The sequence below is a fragment of the Diorhabda sublineata genome, chromosome 2 (genome assembly GCF_026230105.1).
Source record: "Diorhabda sublineata isolate icDioSubl1.1 chromosome 2, icDioSubl1.1, whole genome shotgun sequence".
NCBI lineage: Eukaryota > Metazoa > Arthropoda > Insecta > Coleoptera > Chrysomelidae > Diorhabda > Diorhabda sublineata.
Genome location: NC_079475.1, coordinates 36,069,812 through 36,096,980, shown reverse-complemented (window position 1 = coordinate 36,096,980; position 27,169 = coordinate 36,069,812). Strand labels below are relative to the sequence as shown.

General features: G+C 33.4%; 1 protein-coding gene across 1 annotated transcript; it reads right to left on the bottom strand.

The window, feature by feature from the left end:
- Window positions 1-10,267: 10,267 nt before the first annotated feature.
- Window positions 10,268-21,261, bottom strand: LOC130440653 (transcription factor SPT20 homolog). The gene is made up of 4 exons (XM_056773914.1): window positions 21,253-21,261; window positions 19,287-19,517; window positions 18,130-18,314; window positions 10,268-13,724 (listed from the first exon to the last, which is right to left on the bottom strand). Exons 1-4 carry the CDS (start codon window positions 21,259-21,261, stop codon window positions 13,184-13,186), a joined length of 966 nt encoding a protein of 321 aa, XP_056629892.1. The 3' UTR covers window positions 10,268-13,183.
- Between the last annotated feature and the right edge of the window lie 5,908 nt (window positions 21,262-27,169).

Below are 27,169 nucleotides of genomic sequence, written 5' to 3'. Positions count from 1 at the left end.
AACAAAAATGTTTTCATCACCAAGAAAATAATTTTGCTCAAAAAGTATGAGAAAAAATATAAGTTTAGCAACATCGCTATATATCTGTTTTCTTTTGCGGTAAAATGGCTGCCTTTGTTTACTAAATATTGAGAAAGAATTTTGAATAGATTTGTTGAAGTGAAATATATTTGAGTGTTTAGATAATATTGTTTAAGTGAGAAATTAGTGTTAAGACAATGGGTAAATCGTGCTATGTTTGTAAAATTGTGGATTATTTAAATCCTAACCTTTCATTCCATGGGTGAGTATCAGTGGCGTAACTCAACCTTATTTGTTAATAAATCGATTAACTTCTTACAAGATAAAATTGTGCATTTCGTACGAATGTAGAGCAAAGACAAAAGTGGCTAGCTGTATTGAAAATACAGGAAAAAGATTTACCCTAAGAAGCTTATATTTCTTGCTCTCATTTCAAAGCCGACGATTTTTAATGGAAAGGAAATCCTGAGATTTTTTTGAAAAAGAATTTAATACCTTTACCATACTTTCAATCAGATAGCAGTACAGATGATGAGGTATCTTCCAGTAAGAAGTATTAATTTAAGTAATTGATAAGAAAATTATCTTATTTACAAAGAATATTGTTTTCAGGCAAAAAGTTACGTTAAATTTGGATATTAAACCGGGTACTTCTTGGCAGTGTTTTGATTCAACATCTGAAAAGTATTTATTGTCTGTTTAAAAAATTTTGTTAATTCATATTGCGTATATCAATGTCCAAAAAATTTTAAATATTTGCTTACTTATAAATTTTCACAAGACCACTTGGAACTGTTTTTTGGTGCTATTAGAAGTAGAGGTGGATTCAACAATAATTCTACTGCACGTCAATTTGAAAATACCTTTAAGAGACTTCTAATTCACCAAGAAGTAAAAGCAGGAGATTCAGGGAATATTATTAGATTGTATTGTAGTAGATAATATTCAAAAAGATGCAGAATTTCAAAACCAATTGAAGCAAAATATTGAAGAATTTCAGTATTTTAACACGGAATCAGGATTTTGACCGATTATGTTTTAGATGTAGTTAGTTATATTGCAGGATTTGTTTGTAAAATCTTTAAGACAAATTATTAATTACAAATACTGCTTATCTCTGCTAGAATCAGAGAAACCTTTATCTAAATTGCAAATGCAAAAAGAATTTCTCCATTTCACAAATGCTTCATATTTAGTAATTAAGGTATGTCAGTGTGCAGTGAAATATTTTCGATTTTTCAACAATACCACCAATATTTTCAACAAAAATATAAAGAATTTGGATTTGATTTTAGTTTCGGAAACAGTAGCTAACTTGCCTAATACCATTTTAAATGAATTTAATGATCATCTATATGATGAAGATCTCATAGAAAATCACGGAATTAAATTGATTAAACTTATCTTAAATAAGTACTTTAAGGTGCGAATTCATCACGAAACGAATAAGAAAATTGAAAAAATTCCACGAATTCGTCAACAACTAAACAAAACTGTTCTCTTCAAAAACCAGTAACGTTTTTTAACTTTGTATTTCAATTTTGTTCATATTTATTCCATATTACAATTGCCTATAAATATTTGTTACTTTTAATTTTCAATTGAACTATTGTCAGACATCCAATATTATCCATTTGCCATGAGAAAATCGATTTTGTTAGTTTTATATACTTCTGGTTAGCATTCATAATTTACGTCTACATTTAATCTAGGATATTATTTTTAAAACTACCTTGAAACATATATTTTGACATATTTAATTTTCTTTGAAACTAACTATATTGCAACATAAACAAACTGAGCCTAAGTTGGCTTCATCCATGATGTACAAGGGTTCTTCCCAAAGGCTCATTTTCGACTCGGTCTCTTTGGAAGCGAATTCTAATTGGCTGCTTCCCATCTGGTGCGCAATAGCACACCTTGTAGTCTTTACATCATGTAGTCAATTCAAATGATTCAAAGTGGCGCGTCGTTTTGGGAGCGAACTCTCATTGGCTGCTTCCCAGCTGGTGCGCAATAGCACACCTTGTAGTCTTTACATCATGTAGTCAATTCAAATGATTCAAAGTGGCGCGTCGTTTTGGGAGCGAACTCTCATTGGCTGCTTCCCAGCTGGTGCGCAATAGCACACCTTGTAGTCTTTACATCATGTAGTCAATTCAAATGATTCAAAGTGGCGCGTCGTTTTGGGAGCGAACTCTCATTGGCTGCTTCCCAGCTGGTGCGCAATAGCACACCTTGTAGTCTTTACATCATGTAGTCAATTCAAATGATTCAAAGTGGCGCGTCGTTTTGGGAGCGAACTCTCATTGGCTGCTTCCCAGCTGGTGCGCAATAGCACACCTTGTAGTCTTTACATCATGTAGTCAATTCAAATGATTCAAAGTGGCGCGTCGTTTTGGGAGCGAATTCTCATTGGCTGCTTCCCAGCTGGTGCGCAATAGCACACCTTGTAGTCTTTACATCATGTAGTCAATTCAAATGATTCAAAGTGGCGCGTCGTTTTGGGAGCGAACTCTCATTGGCTGCTTCCCAGCTGGTGCGCAATAGCACACCTTGTAGTCTTTTCATCATGTAGTCAATTCAAATGATTCAAAGTGGCGCGTCGTTTTGGGAGCGAACTCTCATTGGCTGCTTCCCAGCTGGTGCGCAATAGCACACCTTGTAGTCTTTACATCATGTAGTCAATTCAAATGATTCAAAGTGGCGCGTCGTTTTGGGAGCGAATTCTCATTGGCTGCTTCCCAGCTGGTGCGCAATAGCACACCTTGTAGTCTTTACATCATGTAGTCAATTCAAATGATTCAAAGTGACGCGTCGTTTTGGGAGCGAACTCTCATTGGCTGCTTCCCAGCTGGTGCGCAATAGCACACCTTGTAGTCTTTACATCATGTAGTCAATTCAAATGATTCAAAGTGGCGCGTCGTTTTGGGAGCGAACTCTCAATGGCTGCTTCCCAGCTGGTGCGCAATAGCACACCTTGTAGTCTTTACATCATGTAGTCAATTCAAATGATTCAAATTGGCGCGTCGTTTTGGGAACGAACTCTCATTGGCTGCTTCCCAGCTGGTGCGCAATAGCACACCTTGTAGTCTTTACATCATGTAGTCAATTCAAATGATTCAAAGTGGCGCGCCGTTTTGGGAGCGAACTCTCATTGGCTGCTTCCCAGCTGGTGCGCAATAGCACACCTTGTAGTCTTTACATCATGTAGTCAATTCAAATGATTCAAATTGGCGCGTCGATTTGGGAGCGAATTCTCATTGGCTGCTTCCCAGCTGGTACGCAATAGCACATCTCGTAGTCTTTACATCATGGCTTCATCGTTCTCCGCTTAATGTGTGTTATGATGCTAGGTCCATCTTTTGTTATTCGTCCATGGTAAAATGCACAACACTAATAACAAAGACAGCAACGCATCAAGACTTTCTATTCGATTAGATTCTTTGTGAAGGGTTCTGGTAATTGTCATTTGTCTAACTACTATTTTCCATGCTCTGGTTGTTTGGATAAATCCATTTTTCATCACAAGTAACAGTTATTTCTTTTCAAGTATTGAACTAAACTGACAAAGCGCAGTTCAACATGAACAAACTTACATAGAATGCCCCATTATTTAAACGATCTCATATTATACTGGTTTTCTACTGTTTCCCTTGTATTTCAATGTCTCACGCAGTTTAAAGACCTGAGCAGAAACGGTCTTCAAGCATGAAATCTCCACTATTAAAACGATTAAACCAACGCTGTGCTGTTCGCTCATTGAATGTATCTCTTCCCCTTCAGTTTCACATATTCCCGTAGAATGCTTCAAAGAAGCAATTGCAGTCTTATAACAAGTTACGTCATGTTTGAATCGAGGCGTATTAATTGTGACATAATATGAAAACCAATATTACTTATGAGAAACCCTCTGAAAATTTATGGTTTTGATAAAATAGCTTTCAAAGCTCGCCCTTCTCCCTGGAAATAAGTAATAGAGAACGGTTTGTGTCCGCTAGAACAAAAAACAATTTTTGAAGAGGAAAATGACGTACCTACACTTGTTGTAATTAGAATAATTAAATTGTAATTATTGGAAAAGTTAAGTATACATTGCACATGCTCTCAATATAATATTATTATACTCTACTCGGGGCGTAAGAATTTTCATATATGTGAGCCGACATTACTTATGAAACACCCCCTGTAATAGTAATCATTAACTTTTTCAATGAGATTAAAACTTCTGTGACTCACTCACGTCATGTGAGTGCTGTGGTGTTTTGCGTACATTTACCCCAGGGCGACACTTTTAAATTTTTTAGTCCTTTAAAAAAAGTAAATCGTTGATGCAATAGAGAAAACCAGAGCAGATTTAGAAGCGAGCCAGTCTAAGGGCCAAATCAGACGGTGCGGACTAGACGTGCATCACGATTATTGAAGAATGGAGTAAGCCAATCAGCACCTTGACGCATACGTCACTAAATTCTGCATCCAGCGCGTAGCCAGAACGTGGGCGCCATGATAGTGTCAAACGTCACATAGTTCAATTTGTATTTTGATGTTCTGACTACTATTTGTGTATTAAATAATGAGTTCTAATACAAAAGTACTTTAGTAGTATATAAAGAAGTATATGAATTAAATTGAAGTCACCTAGAAGTTCATGACGTACATTTCGCTGCGCATTTATCCGCTACATGTGAACATAGTGGGCCAGACAATTGTGTAACAAAAGATGCGTCAATCAAAGTGCTGATTGGCTCTCTCCATTTCGCAATAATCGTGACGTACGTCCATTCCGCAACGTTTGATTAGGCCCTAAGAGCTCAAATCATTCGAAGAATCGACTGCATCATAAAGACGTAAGGTCATAAATAGAATATTATAAATTTTTATCAAAATCACTTATAAAACACAACTTTTATTTGTTGATAATAAAGTTTGTGAAAAATATCACTTGTAAAAATTCAGTCAAGTCTTGAATGTATAATATTTTTGCCAGTAACTTTCATTCAATTGTTATTTTTAATTTTTTTAAATTATGTGAATTAACAGCACTGATGATTTATATTTTTTGCGTTTTATTACCATTAACAAATTATTCAGCAAATTGCAAAATTATGTAGAATTTTTCGAGTGGTGCGTTAATTTTGATTAAGAGTTTACATCTATTAAATATTTAATAATAACAACGATATAGGCGCGTCTGGACATTCTCTTTTTTTTAGTGATTCACTTATTTATATGGATTGGTAGGTTTTGAATATGACTTTCATCGATGTTCACTGAAATGAAGCGTCTACTTCAGCTCTGGAATATTTGTAAATAAGTAAATCTTCCAATATCAGTATCTGTTCTGTCACTTACACATTAAATTATTGCGCTTTCATTATAAAATCATCGATTGAAAATATTATACAGCGCTTTCGTCGAAAGTCAAATATTGTATTGCGGATAGAGGGGCTAGGATATGATATTCCTTTAAAGAAACTAAGCATTGTTCACAAAGGAATATTAATTGTAGCTCAAAAACTATCAGTATCTATCAGATTTACTATTTAAAGAATCCAAAGTTTTATATATTCGCCATCCCCTGTATCCTTGAGAAGTGGTACGAATGCTATGGAACGTTGAGTATACTTCGTGTGCCAGACAATCTAAAAGACGACTGGTGGTCATAACCCTATGAATCAAAAACTGTTCAAACTGACCTTGGAAATAATATTTAGGAGGCTGCAGACAAACCCGGGAGGAATCTTACTTAACCGATCGAGACACGGCAGCGTTTCGGTAGGTAACTACACAAAAGAGAGGATCTACCGTACAGTACTAAAGCTATTTGTCTTGTGAGCTTCTGAAACCTGGAGAATGACTGCTAGAGATGAACTGAGACTGAGCTCGTGGGAAAGGAAAGTACTTCGGCATATCTATGGTCCAATTCCAAGACCAAGGAGAATGGCGCATCCGTATTAGGGCTGAGATTTATGAGTATGGAGAGCCCAGAGTTCAAGAGTGCGAGACTAAGATGGTTTGGTCACGTCGAACGAATGCCGGACGGTCGAGGAGTCAAACTTCCATACCGGCAAAAGTCGGAAGGCGACAGACTACCAGGACAACCACTCATAAGATGTAAGAACGACGTAGAACTAAACCTAAAAGATCCAGGAATCCGAAACTGGTACAGCATCGAGAAGAATGGAGGACGGTTGTCCGCGAGGCCAATTTTCTTCAAGGACCGTAACGCCAATTGGTAAGGTAAAATAAGTTATAGATTTAAGACATATTTACTATTTTCAAATTTGTTAATGGTGTTACAAAAATAAATCTTTCTAGTAACAATCTAAATAGAAGACATGCATGTCACTATAATATTGGAAAGGACAGGGGTCAATAAAAAATATTGGTCAAAGATACCGTGGATATTTGATTCCAAAAGTATTTAACTATCTGCCATTAAACCTAAAAAAATCTTAAAAATCTCGTTAAGAAAATTGAAAAACATATTTAATCAACTGTCTTAAGATTATTTTATTCTTATTGTACGAGTATTACATATTGAAGGATTTTTTATTGTTATTTTATTTATAAGTTAATAATTTTTGTCTGTCTTTGAAAAGTTAAGCTGTTCTGGGAGCATGTCTGTTTGATATATACTATTAAACAAGTTTACTCTTGAAAATAAATTTAATGTTTTGGAGTTTACTCCTTAAGAATCGATTTGCATATATAAGGGGCCCGGTATGAGAAAAATGTGAGGAGTAAAATCTATCGATGAATGACCTCGTTACGTTTTTGGTGCGCACCCTATGATGCGCAACTTTCTAATTTGTCAGTGTCGACATACTTATATTGCTGTTTTTATTATAAATATCAATAATTAATATTGTTATTGTGAAGTTTTAATTTTTATCATTGTGTTCCGCCAAAGTGAACTGGAAGTATTTTCAAATAACTATGGCAGAAAGAGGTGTAGATGATATTGCCGGAACATCTAACAAACACGTGGTTGCAAGGTACGTTATAATTCATGTATTATATGTATGAGCATGTGCAATTCATATTTATTAAATATTTTGATAATTATCGATGTAGTTCATATAAATATATATTTGAAACAACACATAAAATTAGATAATCAACCCAATATGAATTACTTATCGAGATTATTGACTATTGTAAAAAGTTTAATGTAAAATATTTCGTCGATTAGTTATAATAAATGTATATGAAATGAATAAATTGAATAAATATATATTTATATATGTATATTATTTTCATTAATTAATAAATTTACCCTTTTATACAGTATCAATCTTTTTTAAGTTGAATAAACTCTTTTTGCGTCTGGTTAGACTATCGAACTTAAGGAGTAAACTCCAGTCGTGCGTCGGAGCTGACACACACAATTTTTTTTTAATAATATCTGTTTGTTTGCAGTGGGCATACTGTCTATTAGTGAGGAAGGTGAAGCTTCTTTCTAATATAAAATAAATGGTTCTTCTGATCTGCGCCAGATCCTTTAGACCTTTAGCCATGAAAATTTCTGATACTCTACATTTTCCTCTTCTAGTAATAGCATTAGTGAGGTTATCTGTACTCAAGAAATTTGTTCTCTTTATCTTTGTCATATTCTTCATTGGGTTATAATTGTGTACCAGTCATTCGGTACGTTGATCATAAGTTTGTCGAGACCGTACTTGGAACGGTTATCGGAAGCGTTTATAGATATTTTCTGGGCAATCTCCGGCTATGCCCGCTTCTTGTAACAGTACTTGCTATCAACCAAGTATCGAAAAGATCGTCCTTGAAACGGTTCGCAAACGATGCCTAAGTCGGTTGGAACACATAATCTCACAGAATTGTCACCGTAGGACCAAGGACGGTTTTTTGATGGGTTGGAACGAACCTTATATTAAAACAAAATCAGATACATTAGATAAAGCCGTCAAAGGAAAAGTATGTATCAATAAGGATCTTTTTTTACACTAAATTAAATAAGTTTTCATCACAACATCGCCTATGAGTAATATCTGACAGTTTTTATCAATTGTTTACTGACAGTTTTTATATTTTAGAATTGAGTACTTTCCGGTTTATTTTTAGGTCAGAAAATCTCATTTTGTCGAACCGAGCCAGAAAATTATTGTGATAGTTCGGTAAAAGCTTTTATCGGTCTCATTTTTATTTACTTTCCGGCCTATCTTTAATTCAAATAGTTGGTCTAAGATAGTAGTCAATTGGTTTCCATAGTAACCAAGTTTAGTATTATTTAAAACTATACAATATCTTGACATACATTAACGTTTTCTTTGAAAACGTGACATTTATTTTAAAATGGATATTCAAAATTATGCATTTGATTGTAAATTAATGGAAGATGAAATTATACCAGATGAAATTGTTAAGGCGGCCACCCGAGCAACGTTTGATTTATTACCTTCAAAGTCCCGATTTGAACAAACCAAATTTTTGAAAAGTGGTGCCAGAAAAATTAGGTAATAAGCATTTGTGAAGATGTGTTATTGGCGCATTTGTCAGAAAAATCAGAAACGCTGAAATCTTCTTCGTTGTGGAGTTTATATTCGATGCTACGTACTAGAAGAAATATCGACATAAGTAAATATTTTAAATTAACAGCGTTTATGAAGAAAAAATATTTATAGTATAAAGCAAAGAGGTCTAGAGTACTTAATAAAGAGGATATCGATAAATTTTTAGTAGAAGCTTCAGACGAACAATATCTACTGACCAAAGTGTTGTTGATTATAGGTTATACTGGTGCATGTCGGCGGGAAGAAATCACTAATATATTAATTGACGATATAGAAGACAAACAAACTATACTTTTGTTAAAATTTCAACCACGAAAACAAACAAGATCATTTATTATCAATGGGAATAAAAGCTAAATTTGTATAGGAACTATAGAAGAATAGGAAGCCTAACTAACGTTCCTCGTCGACGTCTCTTTATTAATTAACAATAAAGAACAATGTAATAAACAACCTGTAGGCATACAAACTGTAGGTAATGCCCTCCAAAATAGCTACATTTTTGAGTTTGCAAACCCAAAGGAATACACAGGGCATTGCTTTAGGCGTAGTTCGGCGACTTTTCTAGCTAACGAAGGTGCTGACATCATAAACTTAAAACTACATGGTAGTTGGAGTTCATCTCAAGTTGCCGAAGGCTACATTGAGGATTCAGTTCAGAATAAGATTGATATAGCTAATAAAATTAAAAAAGCAGGTAACTCAAACACAGAAATTGTCTCAGAAATTCATTGTAATGTAAGCAATTCAAAAAATCTCACGTCAACGAATAATTTTGAAATACCGTACTTACAGATAAGTGATGCTAATAATTGTACTTTTAATATAACTATTCAGAAATAATGTTTATATTTGTGAACCAAAAATTAACGATTGTTAAAAAACTTAATTAATAAAGAGTTGTTATGAAAATGTAAACTGAATAATATGAAGTTTATGGTACAACAATGCCCGTTTTAAAAAAAAATATTGTCCGTAACACGGCCAGAAAGTGGTCTTTGACTGGACTCGCCCTGCAATTTGCCCACTCGTCCAGTAAAAGACCACTTCTGGGACTTGTTACGTAAACTACTATTAATTGAATCTATTTACAAGTTCCTTTGTTTTGAATCTTTTAAGACGACGTACTTCTACGTATTCTTCGGTTAGTTTCCTTAAGAGTACGTTAAGGTAGGCAATGATTTTGGCACTGTTAGTCAAACTTTTGGTCTTGTCTTCATCCCTAACCAAAAGCACTTGAAGGTTTCTTTATATGATAAATATAGGCGCGTACCACGGAATGTTAACAAAAGTTTTAACTACTTTATCGTGAAATCTTTGAAGGGTTTCAATATTGTTACTTGCAGGGCCCCAGAGTTGAATCCCATGAGTAAATAGGGGTTTAAAATTATCTTATAGAGGAGGAGATTAGTTTCAATGTTTAATCATGAGGTTCTGTCATTTAGCAAGTGCATTTTTCTGAACTTAATATTAATAGATATGCTTTCATCATGTTAATTTCCTTTCTAAATACATGCCTATTTACTTTATGTAAACAACATGCTCTGCAGTGACTCTAAACAACATTAAGTTAAAACAAGAAACCATAGACATCCAAAGTTTTAGTATAGTTGTCGTAGGGTGAAGATGCACGACTTTTATAAAAAAAAGTTTATGCTTGATCACTTTGTATTGATAATAGGGAGACAATATATGGGTGTAAATAAATATTTTATAATTTCAATACTTTTATTAATTATGAAAACAATAAATAAATTAGTATAAAAAATATATAAACATAAACTTAACAAACGTATTTACAAATAACATACCATTGTAAAAAATATATATATTATTTTATATCATCTTATTTTTCAAATATATTGTCATAAAAGCATGTTGGTACAGCACTCAACTTCATCAACTCTTTTGTCGTCTGATTTTAATAATAAAAATTTGAGAGAAACCACACCCACAGCCCAATATGTTTCATTGGATTAAAACTATGCGCTATTAAATTTGATAAGATAAAAATTCAATGTACAGAGTGCGCCAGAGAAACTTACTTATTTGAAAAAACTCCCGAGCGGTGAGTTGGAGGAGAAGAGGAGTGCGACGGAGCGCATCCGGATGGGGAAGTCCCCAAGTTTGTCCCCCCTCTAGTCAGTTGCCATCGTGCTCTGGTCGAGAGCAACGTGCCTTCCGTATTCGTTTTAAAATTCCTCCTCACAGACTTGTTCCTGGCCGTAATTCGATTCTGTCGTGGGTTACCTCATTTCGGGAGAGCGGAAGTGTCGCCAGACCTGGACCACCAACAGAACTCCGCAAAGTGTCGAAAGAGCGAGGCAGTAAATTATGCGTTATCCTCGGCGGTTCGCTCGCAAACATGCAGCTGCTCTGGGACTTTCTGACACCACTGTTCGGCGAATTCTCCATGAAGACATTCATTTTCATCCCTTTAAATTGGCTGTTTTGCAAAAATTGACTGAACGCGATTTTGTAGCCCGTCAAAACGCATGTGAATTGCTGCTTGACAACCTTCCTCACGATGCGGTCCTTTTTTTAGTGACCAGGCTCACTTTCATATTTAGGGCAGCGTCAACAAACAAAACATGCGTTATTGGAATGGTGAAAATCCGCGTGAACTTCACAAGAAGCGACTTCATTGCGAACGAGTTACTGTCTGGTGTGCGATATGGTAATGGGACTAATTGGTCCTTATTTTTTTGAAAAAAAAACGAATATGCAGTTACCGTAAATGCAGCTCGTTACAGTAACATGATCGAGGAATTTTTTCTTCCAAATCTTTAACAAATGAACGTTAGGAACGTGTGGTTTCTGCAAGATGGCACGAGGCCTAATGGATTTGTTGCGACAACATTTTCCCGGTCGCCTTATGTCTCTCAGAGGTGATCTCCCATGGCCCGCACGCTCTCCAGATTTGGCTCCATGCAATTTTTATTTATGGGGTTATTATCCCTGGTTTATGACGATCGACCACGGACCATTGCTCACTTGTAGAACAACATTCGTGATGCCATTGCCAACATACCCATTGATATGCTGCGAAGAGTGGAGACGAACTTCCGAAATCCCCTAAATCAATGTATACACAATGGAGGTCGCCATTTAACAAATGTCATTTTCAGCACTGAATGAAAAAAAACTTGGGACCTTGAATTTTCACATAAAAAAATATTTAAAACAATATCTGAAGTACTTTTGTTTTCATTGACCTTTCAAATAAGTATGTTTCTCTGGCGCACCCTGTATATCCTCTGTAATGTGTGTCTCGTATCTTCCAATTAAAGTTCAAATAGTTACTTTTCATAAAATTATAAACCGGTTGTGGAATTGTAGCACAAATCCATAATTTTGTTTTCACCGATGTGAGTAAATTAAATTTCGAGACCACCCGTGACTATTAAAAAATGTTCAAGGCTATAATTAAATCAATTACGCAATTGAGTACTTATTCTCAGTTGTTTCAGATGAAATCTATTATCTATCACGTGTGTGATATCACTTTTAATGATACTTTCTGTTTCGCCAAAAGGTTCCTTGATACAAAAGCTATGTTTAGTATTATTTAGATAACCACCTCTTTAGAGGTTTTCATTCAAATTCAATCTGTTTATTCTTCTAAATGTGAAGACGGTGTTATTAATTTATAAAATTCTGAGAAGTGCGGATTTACTTTAAAGCTAAAAATTTTGAAGAATCCACAAGATTCAATGCACACTGATTGGGCGTCGGGCGAAAACGTGGCACAGACGTCGCTTGTTGCACTTCTAGGACATTGTTATAGTTCATGTATACCTTGTATCCATCAATACCCAAGCAAAGATACATCAAAGCTACTTCTGGTTGCCGAGCGACGAAAAATCAATAGATTTTCTCCAAAATATGTTACCGAGGAAGCTTGGGCAGCAGTAGCCACAGAAGTAAACGCTTTCAGAAACAGCATCCTGAGCAAATTATGGGTTACCATCTACCCGAATTTTCTCTGTTGATATATTCGTGTTTTGTGCTTCAAATTCTGAGGCTTTTCTGATAATCTAATTTTAGATATGACAACCCTAGTTACTGCCCACACTAGTAGTAGATTTTCCGCTGCATCTCAATTTATTCAAGCTTTCAACGTAAATTTATGGACACCTACTGCACCTCCACTTAACTTGTATATAAATTTGTAGCTTGAAGTCTGCGTTTTTCGGCCAGCTCAAGAAATAGTTCTTCATAATAAAATAATTTAAACTTTCTTGGGTGTCTGTCGAGTTCCTTGCGCTGATCTGACCAAAGTACATGGAAGCCACGTGGCACTAGCATCTGCCATTTCACCCTTACTTGTACCTTCCAAGTCGCTCATACCTTACAAAACCAGACAAGTCCATTTTACGACACTTGTGTACTTAAAAGATTATAAAATTTTATTTAAAATAATTTTTGCATTTGATTGGGTCAGTAGTGATTATAATTATGGTAAGAATGAATCAAAATTGTTAATTGATACTGGGAGCAATAGTACTATGAAACAATTGAAATATGTGGATAGTTTGTTGAAATATAAATGCAGAGTTTAACCATCGTCCATTTGAATCTTATAAAACGATATATAAAGGTAACTTTTCGTGCCTCTTTGATATTTACATTTTAGTATATTCCTTTTTGGACATATCCATAATATTACTAGAACTTTTCATACTTTTCACTTGCGGACTTGGTACAAACTCGTTGGTGTTTAACTGATACTTGCTACCACTTTCAGTTTCTTTTTGACCTACGGTTAAAGGTCGTAGAGGTGCGCCGAAATGAGCGCTTAATTGAGCTTTGATCTTTTCCTGCTGTTCAGGCGAAAAATTTTCGAAGCCGGTAATTATCGGTGGTAAAGCTGGATAATTTGCGTGGTTTTCCCTAGCTTCTACTTGGTATTGAGAATAGTACGGTTGTGCTGTTAGCTGCGATATTTGATTACTTTGGGGTACATGTTGAGGAAATTGTTGATTGTAAGTTTGGGAAGGTTGTACCGGTGACATGTGTGTAGTTTGAGATGAATAAGGATGAATTTTGGTTTGGTATTGGGGTTGGGATGTAGAGTAAGAAGCTTCTGATTGGATATGTTGTGAAGGTTGAGGGAAGTATTGTTGAGACGGTTGGGCTTGAACTGCTCCGTTAACGAATTGATACCTGTAACAATGAGAAAACTGTAATTTCCAATTCGCAATTTATTATTATGAAGTTAAATAGGTTAATTAGGTTGGGTTACTTGTTCTTTTAGGTTAGGTAACTTGTACTTTGCCTCTATGGTTACGTAATTATCGAAAATTGTATGAATTTATTCTATTGGATGCTGCACTGGCTATGTTCGAAGAACCTACCAAAATATACGGGATAAATACACATGTGCAACAAAATTATCGATAATTTTTGAATTAAATGTGTTTTTTTTTTAAGAATTTGTTGGCAACTAACGATTTGATTTCGTACAAAAAATGTTGAATAAAACATTTTCCGATTTTAATGAAGTGTTAATTTATTAGAATGTTTCCCGAATCAAACTAGAACTCTAAGCAAGTAAATTTGATTATTTTTTTAACAAAAAACGTTCAGAGAATAGTTAAAGGTGGTTCAGAATCACAATAATGTTACGAACTCTTCCACAACATGAACCATGAAGCCCGTCCTGTTCGATCCTGTCTATAGAATCGAAAATTTGGTGAACGCGCCAAGTACAAATTTCCAAGAATTGTCTTTTATAACGTGTTCACAGTATGTTATGGCTGTTTTTATAGAATCAATTTCAAAAGAGCCCTTTCTATTTGTGTACGGCAAATTAGAGAATTCCAACATTCTGGATATGATTAAATGTATATAAATAAATCTCTAACGGCTATAGTTGTCAGTAAATAATGTATAATTTAATGTATATAGTGCTGTATATGAATAGATAAACTAAGTAAGATACTTCGTAAAGTTTTAACTAAACTACTTTCAAATAATTCAATTTACGCGCCATTAAATAACGAAATAGATGATAAATGGCTTAAACTGAAGTTTGTCTATAACCGTCCTGTATAAAACGTAACAAAGAGGAAGCAGTTCCCCTCCTCATTTTCTGGAGAAAATATAATTAAGGCTTCATCTAAAAGACACGCAGTATTTGCCACAGCAAAAAGTGCAGCATATACATTCAAAGACGTGAAAAATAAGGACTTAGCAGCTGAAATGAATCTTGCGAGCAGTTCAACAACACTTGATAGATATACTGCAGACTCTGGAAAATATTTAAGCAATTGACTCAAAAACTGGTGAAGATCCAAAGTTTTGTATTGAATGTTATGAAGAAGCACTTTTTTGAAAAACTGACATCCTGTCAAAATTCATATTGAAGTAGTCTAGGTGGCTGACAGCGTCGGTTATGTTCATTAATGGTTTGAGAAATGAAGAAGAGTTCCAAAGATTTTAAGTAAAGCATTTGATCTAAGTAAAGCACACGGCTTTGACGGGCCAACAGTTCATCGCAAAAGAAAACCCACCTAAAATATGATTCACCTCGAGCCTATTTTTTAAAAACTTTTTACTCTCTTCTGTTATATACACTGAGTGAGAACAAAAAGACCTGCTGGCTCTACTCTGCGACATGGCATTATTACTGACGGCTTCAACGAAGATCAAGTCAGTTTGTAAAGACACTGTATGAAAAAGCAAGATGTTTTCTCAAAAATAAAGCATGATCAAACAAAATTGATCGACATCTTGTGCCAAATTTGGTTTATCAATTCAAATATGAAAATGTTCACAACCAGAATGTACTTGTTCAAGCTACTGCAACTGTTTTAGACTATCCCTGTGTCTACTGCACTGTGTCCACTCCACCGGTAGGACGATCTTACAGTGTTTTGGAACGCATCAAAAAACTATTTGAGAAATTCGATGTTCCAACAACGGTTTTCACATTTAGCTATGCTAGCCATTCAAATTGATGCTGTAAAAATGCGTGGCAATTTATGCTAGGCGAAATTCAAGACATCTAGCGTTGTTTTAAGCAATGACACTTTAAGAAGACGTGTATCATGTAAAATTAGATCACTGCCTACTGTCTATTATTTTTATTCATACTTCCTGATTTAGTTGTGTAATTTTCTTGATGGTTTAATAAAACAACCAATGCCAATTACGATTGTATTTAACATCGCCTCGAGTGCCAGTTGAGGAAGTGAGTGCCTAAGAGGATATACTTGCTAGAGGATCTGTGACGCGGCAGAAAAATAGGTAAGAACAACTCCAAAATTGCGTCTATAATTTGTATTGATAAACTAATAGGTCAATACTTTAGTTTAGCCTGATAAACTCGTTCAAAACGAAATAATTTTACTTAGGCAGGTACATGATATCAATGTGTATGTATGCCGTCAAATCTTGATATCAAAGCTATCAGTCACAAGTATCTGATTCGTGGACACACACAAAATGAAGGAGACGCAGTCCACAGTATTATTGAGAGATTTGTTAATAGGGCGAAGAAATCGGGACCAGTATACGTACCTGATCAATATGTTTCGTTGATCAGAAATGCGAAAAAAGGGGGAAAACTCTTCATGTTAGGGAATTGGGCTATGAAGATTTCATAGACTTTAAAAATGTATTTATAATGAGATCACACTAAACATTTCTAAGGATTCTAACAGAAATACTTTTAAATTATCGGAAGTGAAAGTATTACGATTTGAAAAAGGAGCTGACAAGTTTTGTTTAAATAAAGCTATAAGCAAAACTACTGGAGTGGAGTTACATTCAAACCAGCTAGGGATAGGTGTTCAGGCGTTCAGGCAGGACAAACTAAGAATATTAGTTTGAAACCTGCATATGCACTCTGCCTGATTAAAAAAAAAACTTGATCAATTAGTGTGATAGCAAAATGATTCTCCACTATTGTAAAACGTTTTATTAAACTCTGTAAATTCAAATGTTTTTTTTTTATTTTTTGTTTAGGGGGACTAATAAATTATTATTTGTAACTATTTTATATTAATTTTTCAATGTTAAGTAATGATAATATAAAATGTATCTTTTCCTTGGAAGAGTGAAATAAAGAAAGTGTTTTGGTTTTTTAATGTTTTTTGTTTTAATTATATCCTGGTTCTGCCTATTAATCAGTTATCCATTTTATATTACATGAATTAATAAAAATGTATGCATTTTTGAACGTTATTTAGACAAACAAGAAATTGAACGTTAACAGTTACACGCCATAAAGTAAGAAAAAATTTTGAAGAAACAACGGCATAATTGATTAAAATTAAAAATTAGCGTTAAATATTAATATTGTTCATTTCCAAATCTTGATTTATTTACACAGTAAGTATTTCAAATAATTTTTTTTTCTTCTCTTTGGCCACCTGTAAAATTCCAGTATTAGCAGTTGTGTCATTGTTCTTTTAGTACAACGAAAGGCTTTTAAGTGCAGAAATCAAACTATAACATGAAACAATTTTTTACAATGCCATTTCTAGTTTTAGATTCTACCTTTACCCCACTTCTAACGTCGCTGTTCAAATCTGTGGTTTAAAGTTCAAACCTACATTTGAGACCTCAAACTTCACTTGGAAAATTACCTTTTAGAATATAGAGGAAACCTGTGATTGTAAAAACGTCAAAAACTAAATTAGAAACTCTTTTGAACATTGATTACTCTCATCCTTCAATTGATGTGAATTTATTTTTAAAAAAATATTCAATCTTATTCATTATATCGATAGGATTAGAAGAAATTTTTAACGTCTATAAATATTTATATAAAAAACAGTTTCGGACGAGTGCTGTAATAAATTAACCGAATATTTGTGCGGTTTTTAAATCCGCTACGTTTTGTATAGCATTCACATTCCCTTATTAATTTCCGGCTATTAAAAACGAAATAGACAATCTAATTTTTATCGTTTTTGTAATAAATAGATAGTAAATGAAATGTTACAGTGAAAGAGAAACTTCTTGGTACTTTTACTCTATCGACTATCTTCGGTTCTACGCAACAAAAGTGACCAGTCTCTTAATATGCGACGAAAGGGCAAAAAATGACTGGATTAAACTGAAAGTAAAGCGGTCACTGACATCTAGCTTCTATTAAAGAGATTGTAATCGTATTTAAGAAAGCTGCATTTAGTGATAACAAAAAACATAATAATAATAATAATTATTATTATTATTATTATTACTAGAAATCAAAATGATAAACGATCTTGAATTTACGAGGTGCGATTGATAAATACGATGAATAACAGAATTTCTTTCGCTGCATCCAATCGCATTTCTTATTAATAGTTTGCTGACGTTCTTTATCCTTCTGAGAAATTCTCATAAAACTAACGTAATATTTTTGAAAATTAAAACATTGCAAGACAATAGAAGTAAAATAGTAAAGACTTCGACAAAGACGTGAAGGTGATTCATATTTTTCTGGTTTAAGAATTATTTCAAGACAATAGAATTCTCGTAAAGTTAAAAAAATTTTATCACAAGCCGCCACTGACACTTAATAGATAAAACAAGTTTTGATGGTTACAATAACTATTAATACATTCATATATCTTACCTTGCTTGAGGATTTCCCTGGAAGTAGTTGAATAATTGTTGCGCAGGATTACCATAAACGGGATTAACGGGAGCGTATGCAGGTTGAGCTATAATAATCATCGCAGTGGGCTGATTACTTTGCTGCGTGTTATAGAGCACTTTCTGAATTAATTCAAGTATTTGTTGTTGTGATTGTGGATGAAGCTGCGTCTGGATAGGTACTGGAATGTGCTGCACCTGAAATGAAAAGTATAAATAGTATATTCCATAATCTCAAGTATTCATACAAGTACTGACAAGCTCAAATTCGTTTTACCTTGTCAGTCTTGGAACTGCACTGTCTCATGACTATTCTTCTTATATTTTGCAACTATACTATATTTTACATTTTAGTTCATTCAATTTTCTATTCCTATACTCATTGAATATGCTTTAATTGGATCTTCTTATATTTTTCCGTATCTTTCTCGTTATCTATGCCAGGATCCACCTTTCTTTCGTGTTCCTTGGTAGAGTTGCTGCATTGGTTAAAAATATGAGAACGTCTTAACTATCGCTCTAGACTGGTCTATTCAAGAAATGGAAACGAAGAAATAGAAAAAACGATAAACAAAAGTCACAAAACCAGATGTTTGTGAAACTGTTTGATTCACATACAATGAACTGCACTTCTTGCTCAGAAAGAATGTGCATTAAGACTCTTCAGTCAATCCTCTTAACAAATTAACAAGAGTTTCGATCGGTTTCATGAACTTGGAAAGGCCATAACAGAAGAGATTAATATTCATCTGGAAGAAGTCTTTTAGAAATGTTTACAAACTTCTAAGCAATTTTGAAAAGAATCCTTCGTGTTCAAACAATATTTTTCTAAATGGTACTAATTTAGTAGTCAAGCAGAGAAATTTCAACGGCTATCTCTGGTTGGTTATCATTTCTTTCATATCACCGATAGGGAGCTGAAAACTAATCATATTTTGAAGACTTTGGACCACTAAATTCACGTATTTTTACCAAATACTACGAGCAAACTGAATGATGAGAAAGTTAAAGACAAAATATTTGCAATTTTTCCGGTTAATGATTAATGGTTAGAAAATGCAGCCTTTAAGTGAATTACCTCAGCTTAACTTAATAACTTACCGATGCCTGTTGCGATGGAACATTTTGTAGAGTGACTTGTTGAAGCTGTTGAGAAGCAGAGGCCAAATTTTGGGTGAAATGACTTGGTGGTCTTTCCGTTTGAACACCTCTATATTGATTAATTGATTGATACTGACTTTCTGGTTTAGCGGTTGTTGAAAGGTAGTTTAATTTCTGGCTAAATCGTAATTTTCCTTCGTTGACTATAAGAGGATTTGATTTCGTTGTAACGATTTGAGGGTACAGTATACATAATAGAAGAAAAGTCTGAAAGAAAAATGGAAATTTGATTAGAAATTTTATCAAAAATTGCAGTTTCGGTTTCATTTCATTCAAATTTTCATCTGATCGGCTTCTCTGGCTAATAACACTCGCTTACACGATTTTTTTAGCACAATTCAATCATTTATTTTCATAACGCTAATACTTTCCAAACAAAAAATGTTCTTTAGATACTTTTTTGTTGGTATAAAATAAATTTTATGAGGGGTTATTAATTTAAGGGCAGAGCCGGAGAGTCATCGTGGCCCCCGGGTCAAAATACTTAAGGGGCCTATGTAAGGCGGGCGTTTTACGTGAATTCTTACATCAAGTTGATTTTTCATTATAGTCAATTTATTCATTATTTCTAACTAAAAATAGTACAAAATTACGTTCATAAATTAAAAACATTTTTTTCTTATTTTGCTACCTACAAATTCTTCAATAACACTAGTGCAGTCAATCGATTTCAGTAGCTCATTTTCAATACACAATACGCTATATTGATTTAGTTTTTTTTTGAGTCATTGTGGTTTTTCGCTTGCATTCATATGTTTAAAAATCAATCATATGGCTCGTCGCGAGGCCCCCCCGCAGCGGTGGCCCCCGGCGCACGCCCCGTTTGGCCCATGCCTAAGTCCGGTTCTGTTTAAGGGTAACGAGAGCTTCAGGAAGCTCAGTAGAACATTCACACCTGTTTCAAGCTCCGACGAGTCACATTTGATTGTTCAAATAGAGTTAAATTATGTAGAACGTGATTTGAGTTTTTCAAAGCAACAGTTTGAACTTCTTGGTTCCTATCTTAAGGAGAGAAACTTTGTAACCAAAGAAAAAAAATACTACTTTTGATAAACTGAACTGCTGAAACATTTTACAATATAGAAAAATTGGTTATGAGTTGATGTCGGTACTTTGATGCAGAAAATCGATATCAAGCACTCTCTAGTTTAAAATTTTTTTTATTTGATAGTATTGTGCAGTTAATGAACACTACGTGAGACGGAGGACGTTTGTCGTGCATCAAATAGTGAACACATTGAAACATAATAATTCACAAAGAAAACTTTGTAACTTCCTCTTTGTACGTCCGCAAATTTTCAAAAATTCTGTACTTCTTCGGATGTTTGAAGCATCTATGTATTATAAAATCGATGTTTATTACTCGATATATCGCAACATCGATACTTTGTAATTCGATGAATCGGAATTAGAATATTCCAATAACTACGTTCTCCTGAAAAATATACTTCTGCTGTTGGGTTTTTGCCCGCTTTGTGAGTCGGACCTCTATATTTTTCTCAAGAAAATTTATGTGAAGTGCCATGACGTTATCGCTTTCTCTGGTGATGAGGATCATCTCTATCTGTCAGAATGTGATTCTGAATCTGAAGAAAATTCGTCGATATATACTTAATATATAGTGTATATACGGGAAATAGTTAAAAGTAGCTTATACGCGCAATTAGTTGATAAATACATGAAACCGTTTTTTCATATCACACGCCCAAATTCTCGACTATTTCTTAGTATATTTTGGGACACCTGGTATATACTTTTTTGTTTGTTGTATATCATTAATAGTATATGATTCATTCATCAAAAACACGTGTAGATTATACGTTTAAATACAATTGCCTCAAGCATCCTTGACTGATGACTAATCGACAATGGACGCCATCTGCTTCATATCGTTTTTAAACCGTGTTATTAAAAACTTTATTTATTTTGTACTACTACTCACATGCGTCATGTTTTTGATTTTGTTTATTTGGCAGAATAGTTTTATTCGCAAGAAAAATAATTCAAAATTTCCCTAAATTTTGTATTGAACAAGTAAAATTGGTCTGATTTCAAATGTCAGTACCACGGTCTTACATACAGGTCTTGAAGCGAGGGTAGTGGGTAGTCATGGACGCTTAGCTATCTCACTCTGTTGCCGCCTGGTCGGCGTTGTGATCAAGGGATGGCAAAATTAAATATTATTTATAATAAATAAGAAAAACACTAAATAACCACGTCGCTCTGTAGAAATTGGTCTTGGTTTCAAGATCTGTATGTAAGACCGTAGATCGTACCGCCATTTTTTAAAAATCTGTATTCTTCTTTTTTGATACAACTGTCTTGTAAAGCAACATAGAAAAATAAAAAGTATAGAAGAATACCCAACATCGATTATTGTAGTTACTTATCCACTAATATTTTCTCTCTTTTTAGCAGGCGAACATTTTAAGAAACAGAATAACCAAGGATCATAAATAAATTGTTGAATTCAAAATAAAGTTATAATGTTATATGACAATCAAGAGATGTCCTGCCTCGAACTGTACTTGAACAGAATGACATTTTTTTCTCTCCTTCCAAGGCTTCCACTACTTTTGGTAAATTATGAAGTCAGAACTAAATACCTAGTGAACAATAGGCAGATAAAACACAATTGTGGAAATCAAGAAAGCCTCTCTGTAACTTGACATGTGCATTGAGTAGTCCCCACTTTGATTCGGGGCTGATCACAGTAAATATTTTAAGTTCGGCAGACGAATGATTTTAACAAAAAAAAAATTAAGATTAAGTATTAATAATTTTAATATTGGCCAATTGTGATTAAAGAATTTCCATTTCTAAGCAATGATAATCTACACTTCACTATAATATTTGATTATTTTAATATTTAAAAATGTTTCACAACATAAAATGCCTCTCACTGTAAAATATCTCGTGTTTCATTAATTATTATATTTATTTGAAGAAATAATTGGTTATCAATGACTTTCAATCTTATTAGACAATATCCATAATTACAAGACTTTTTATTAAAACTCACGCATCACTTGATAAGAGGATTCTAAGAAAAATCTTGGAAATATGTTATTAGAGTGTAAAAAATGTTCAGAGAAACTGCTTATAATCAATTGACTACATGACTGGAACATATTCAATTATTTAATTAGAGATTGAATACAATTATAATAAAAGTCGCGAAACAAGATACATACTTTTTAAAAGTGTATTTCTCTTCTTCAACATGAGCTCTTATGGAAGCTATAGTTAAATTCTTTGATTACAAATTAATTCAGGATTGCTGCGATATATCAGTATATAGATTTGATTGATAAAAAATTTATCTTTCTAATGATGTCAGTTGTTATTGCGATTATCGAACAAAAATAAAAGTTGTTAGATAAACATTATTATGATTCAATGCATATCCAGTAACTGAGCGGAAATGAGGAAAACGGCCATATTGTTTGTCTGTCACTCAAGGAAAGCGCGCGAAAATTAACCACATTTTTTTACGGTTTCTTTTTTATCTTGGCTCATTTATACACTCACAAACTAAAGATATTTATCTGTAACAAACAATTATAATAACCGATGCCGTTATAAACTGGCCGTTATTATATAAACAAAAGAGATTTTTGTATATAGTGTATGTGTATGAGTAGCAATACTCGACGCTTATTGGATGTTTTGAAAAAATCAAATCAGCGACTATTCATTTTTAATAAAATGTTAACTTTTAGTTTAGCAACTTTTATGCATTATTTTAGTTGATCATTAACTAATTTAAGTTTTTTAAGCATGAATACATGTGGAATAAAAATCAATAAATTTTAATTTCAATATGAGTATTTTGGTAGACGCGCGAGCGTCCTCAACAAATAGGATTACGTTCCGACTACACATCCGTTTTATGCTAGAGAAAGTAACGTAACCACAGTCATCTTGGTCAAAATTAGGTGAGAATCTCCGAATGTGAGATACCAAGCTAAATATTTGTACTTAATTCAGCATTCTAAAAGTTTTTAGATATTTATACTTAAAGTTAATATTGTAGAGAATTAAATTCTTCACCACTATTGTATCAAATTGTTTTATTCGTTGAATCATTTTTGGGATAGAGGGCGCACTATGCTCTAGCTGCGCGCTCTCTGCCTTACCTACAAATAGCATAAAGCCTATAGGATATTAGATATTTGCGAAAAAAAGAAAAATCGATTTGTTGTATCCATGATCAGATGAATGGATGCGTACACCCTACCTTATATAGGCTTTAAAGACCACTTTTAGAATGCCAAAATACAAGTTTATACAAATATGACCGCGAGATATTCCATGAATCTATTGGTCAGAAGTGAGACCTTATATACAGTGCGGGAATTTTTATGTGTAACATTTAATTAAATACAAGTCTGATCGTATTTTGTATGTATGTATATAAAATAGTTACGTTTTGTTGTTTATAATTTATACCTAACGATTATTTTTTTAAATAAAGAGTACCTAGTATCATTTTTAAATGAAAAAATTACAGACCAAACTAAAAAAATTGAATTAGGTTAGGTTATTATACGAATTGTTTACATTAAATTATATACCTACTCAAGTAAACAAAAAACATTTTTTTTTTATTTTAGCGATACTTATCACGTGATGAAATTTGACCCAACAAAATATAGTTAATCTCGCGGTATTTGCGGTTTTTATCGTATTCGATGTGTCGTAATAGGTTGAATTAACGGTAAAGGTCAATTCGAAGACCGACGTTTCTTTTCTAATTATATTATTTGTATCCATATTAATTTCCGAATTTGAATGCATTTGTTTTTATTAAAAATGTATTATGAAACCGAATATTTCATTATCGATTTGAATTATGAAGTTTTATACATTAATAATGTTAATAAGGTGCATTGTAAAGTAGGAAACATAATTTTTGATATTAAATATAATGTGATAAAATTAATTTTTCTAAATTTACTTTTTGAAGAAAATCAATTGATACTACTACATAAAAATTAAAAAGATTTAAGAAAATCAGAGAGGAAATCATTTGTGAACAAATGGAGAAGAAACAAAGTTCATAGATAAAAGGGAAACAAACTATAGATAATTCATACATATTTAGGACTTAATAGAAAATTAAACAGGGGAGAGAATTAGATATTATATTCATTGATGTGAAAGTTGCATTCGACACAATTTATTAAAAATGGTATAGGATACTATGAGGAAAATAGGAATCTCTAGAAAAATAATAGAGACAGAAGGAATATATGAAAACGTAAGAGGGAAAGTTTAAGTAGACAGAAAAAGATTGACGGAGTTTGGGGTGGATATGGGTGGTAGTAAAACAAACAGATATTCTTAGTCCTCTACTATTTATGCTTATCATGGATAAGATGATAAAAACAATACAAGAGAAGAACTATAAGAGTAAGAAAAGGTAATCAAATACCTGGGTAAAGAACAGGAAGACGCAGAGTAGAATAGTAGCAGCAGATATGAAGCAACTAAAGAAAATAACGGTGAAAACGAGGATGGATAGGATAAGAAATGATGTAATTATACAAAATTTCGAAACAAGAACAAATAGAAAACAAAATAGTTAAGAGATGTTTTAGTTGCTATGGACACATAAAGAGAAGAACTCCACAAAGCATAATAATAAAAGTGAAAGAGGCAAAAAGACATAAGAAAAAAAAAAGAAAAAGAAAACCCAGGAAAACTTGGCTGTAGCAAATAGCACTGGAAGCAGGAAGAAAGGGGGAAACGATACAAGAAATGAAGTAGCAAAGAATCTGGGAAAAAACCCCAATAATTTGATATATGAAGAAGAAAATATTAAATATTATTAACAAGAGTTATTTCTATTTTTCATGGTTATCTTCATGACTGAATGAAGTAGTCTATCAACCAGAGTATCAGAGCTCAAATTCGGTACTTTTAACATTAAAATATAAAAAAATATGACAACCACCTGTCGGAAGGATTTTCGGAAACTATGATAGGGTTAATTTTACACACAGTGAAAAATCATTTTTTTTTCCATAATCCATAATCATTTTTATTTTTCAACATAGAATACAAGTCTATACACTTTTTCTTGCGATGTTTTAACCTTTTTAGACCCTTTAAATAATAGTTACCGTTTTTCTCGTCAAAATGGGCATTTACATGTGCGATAAAGTCATCGTCTGATGAAAATCTCTTTCCAACAGAGAAACTTTAAGGCTAGGAAACGTAAAACAGTCGCTGGAAGCTAGATCTGTTGAATAAGGTGGGTGGTCAACCAATTCGAAGTGCAATTCGTGAGTTTTATCAATAACATCGCCGAAGTGTGAGAAGGCGCGTTATCCTGATGGATCGGAGAACCACTAAGAAAATTATTTCATGAGATGGAGTTCTCTGATAATATTTTTATAACTCGTTTTCTTTAATTGTCACGTTTACGCCAAACCAAAAATTAGAATAAATTGAAAAAGATAATAAATATTTTCGTAAAAAATTCTTAGTGTACCTATGAATTTGTGACAGTCTGTATAAATCGTTATACTTGGATTACTCACCAAAATTTACAGTTTAAAATGAGAATCAACTGACAATATTTTCATTGACAGGTCCAAAATTGTACTATCGTGACAAAAAAAATTGTGAAATTAAAAAACTCACCATTAACACCGAAAGCTCCATTCTATCACCTCTGTCTCACAATCAAATTGAATCAATTCACTCTCACTTCCGAAAAACTAGTGCAACGGAGCTTACTCTCCCTCTCTTATTTATAGCATTGCATTTCATATATTATTTTTCTTGTGGGTATCGCCCCAATTGACACATTTGCTGAAATTTCACTTTCAGTTTTAGAAGTAATTGTACTATGCATACGTAAAAAACGATAGTCGGGACGAAGACGTGTCGAAAGTTCATTAATTTTTGGATTGTTGTTAAAAAATATTGAATCCTTTCCTTAGAAGCATGACGAATTTTATTAGAACAGTAATGATGTGGTCAGAATTTCAACAAAATAACGATTAATCATTAATTAATTAATCAATTAATATTAAATATGACATTTATATATTCAAATTGAAGAATACAGCTATTTCGATATCCCGAGAAAAAATTACATTTACCTGAAAGAATAATAAAATGATATATCAATTTTTATAACTTAGTAAAGGTGGAAGTTAAAGTAAAATAAAAACTCAATACCTAACCTACAAGAATGGTTCCAGAAGTAACTGGCTCAACAAAAAAAAAACACAAAAATTTTGGGAAAAAATATATTTTTTTTTCATTTTAGCTCCATACACTTTCCCAGCGATCTTCAATAAGTTCGATATCTTTTTATATAATAAGAATCGTCAAGCTTCTCAAAATAGTCCTTAACTGCTGACATTACCTCTTCATTGCTGGAAAATCTTTGACCACCGAGCCAAAAATAATCCGAAGGGGCTAAGTCTGGCGATTAGGGTGCATGAGGCAACAATTCAAACTTTAATTTATTAGTGTAAGCTGGTGGATTGTCTTGATGAAACAACACTTTCTTCTCAGCCGGCTTTGCTTGATTACTTCGCTCAAACGTTGCAATAAGTGCGCATAATACTCGTTATTAGTTTTTCCTTTTTCAAGGTAGTCAATGGAAATTATCCCATGCGCATCCCAAAAAACCGACGCCATGACCTTACCTGCAGATGGAACATTCTTTGTCTTCTTTGGAGCCAGCTCTCCCTTTTCAGTTCATTGTTTTTATTGTTGGTGATGGACCTATGTTCATCCATTGTTATGAAACATTGCCAAACACTCGATGGAAACATCTTCTTAACGCTGTTTTTGTTCTATTGTGAGGCAACGCAGCCCCATCTTGAGCCCAGTTT

Excerpts from the sequence above, each read along its gene's own strand:
- LOC130440653 (XM_056773914.1), bottom strand. Across the intron at positions 18,315-19,286 it reads CTTCTCAACAGCTTCAACAA|CTTCATCCACAATCACAACA; the intron begins GTCACTCTACAA and ends ATCCAGACGCAG. Across the intron at positions 13,725-18,129 it reads CAGGGAAATCCTCAAGCAAG|GTATCAATTCGTTAACGGAG; the intron begins GTAAGATATATG and ends TCATTGTTACAG.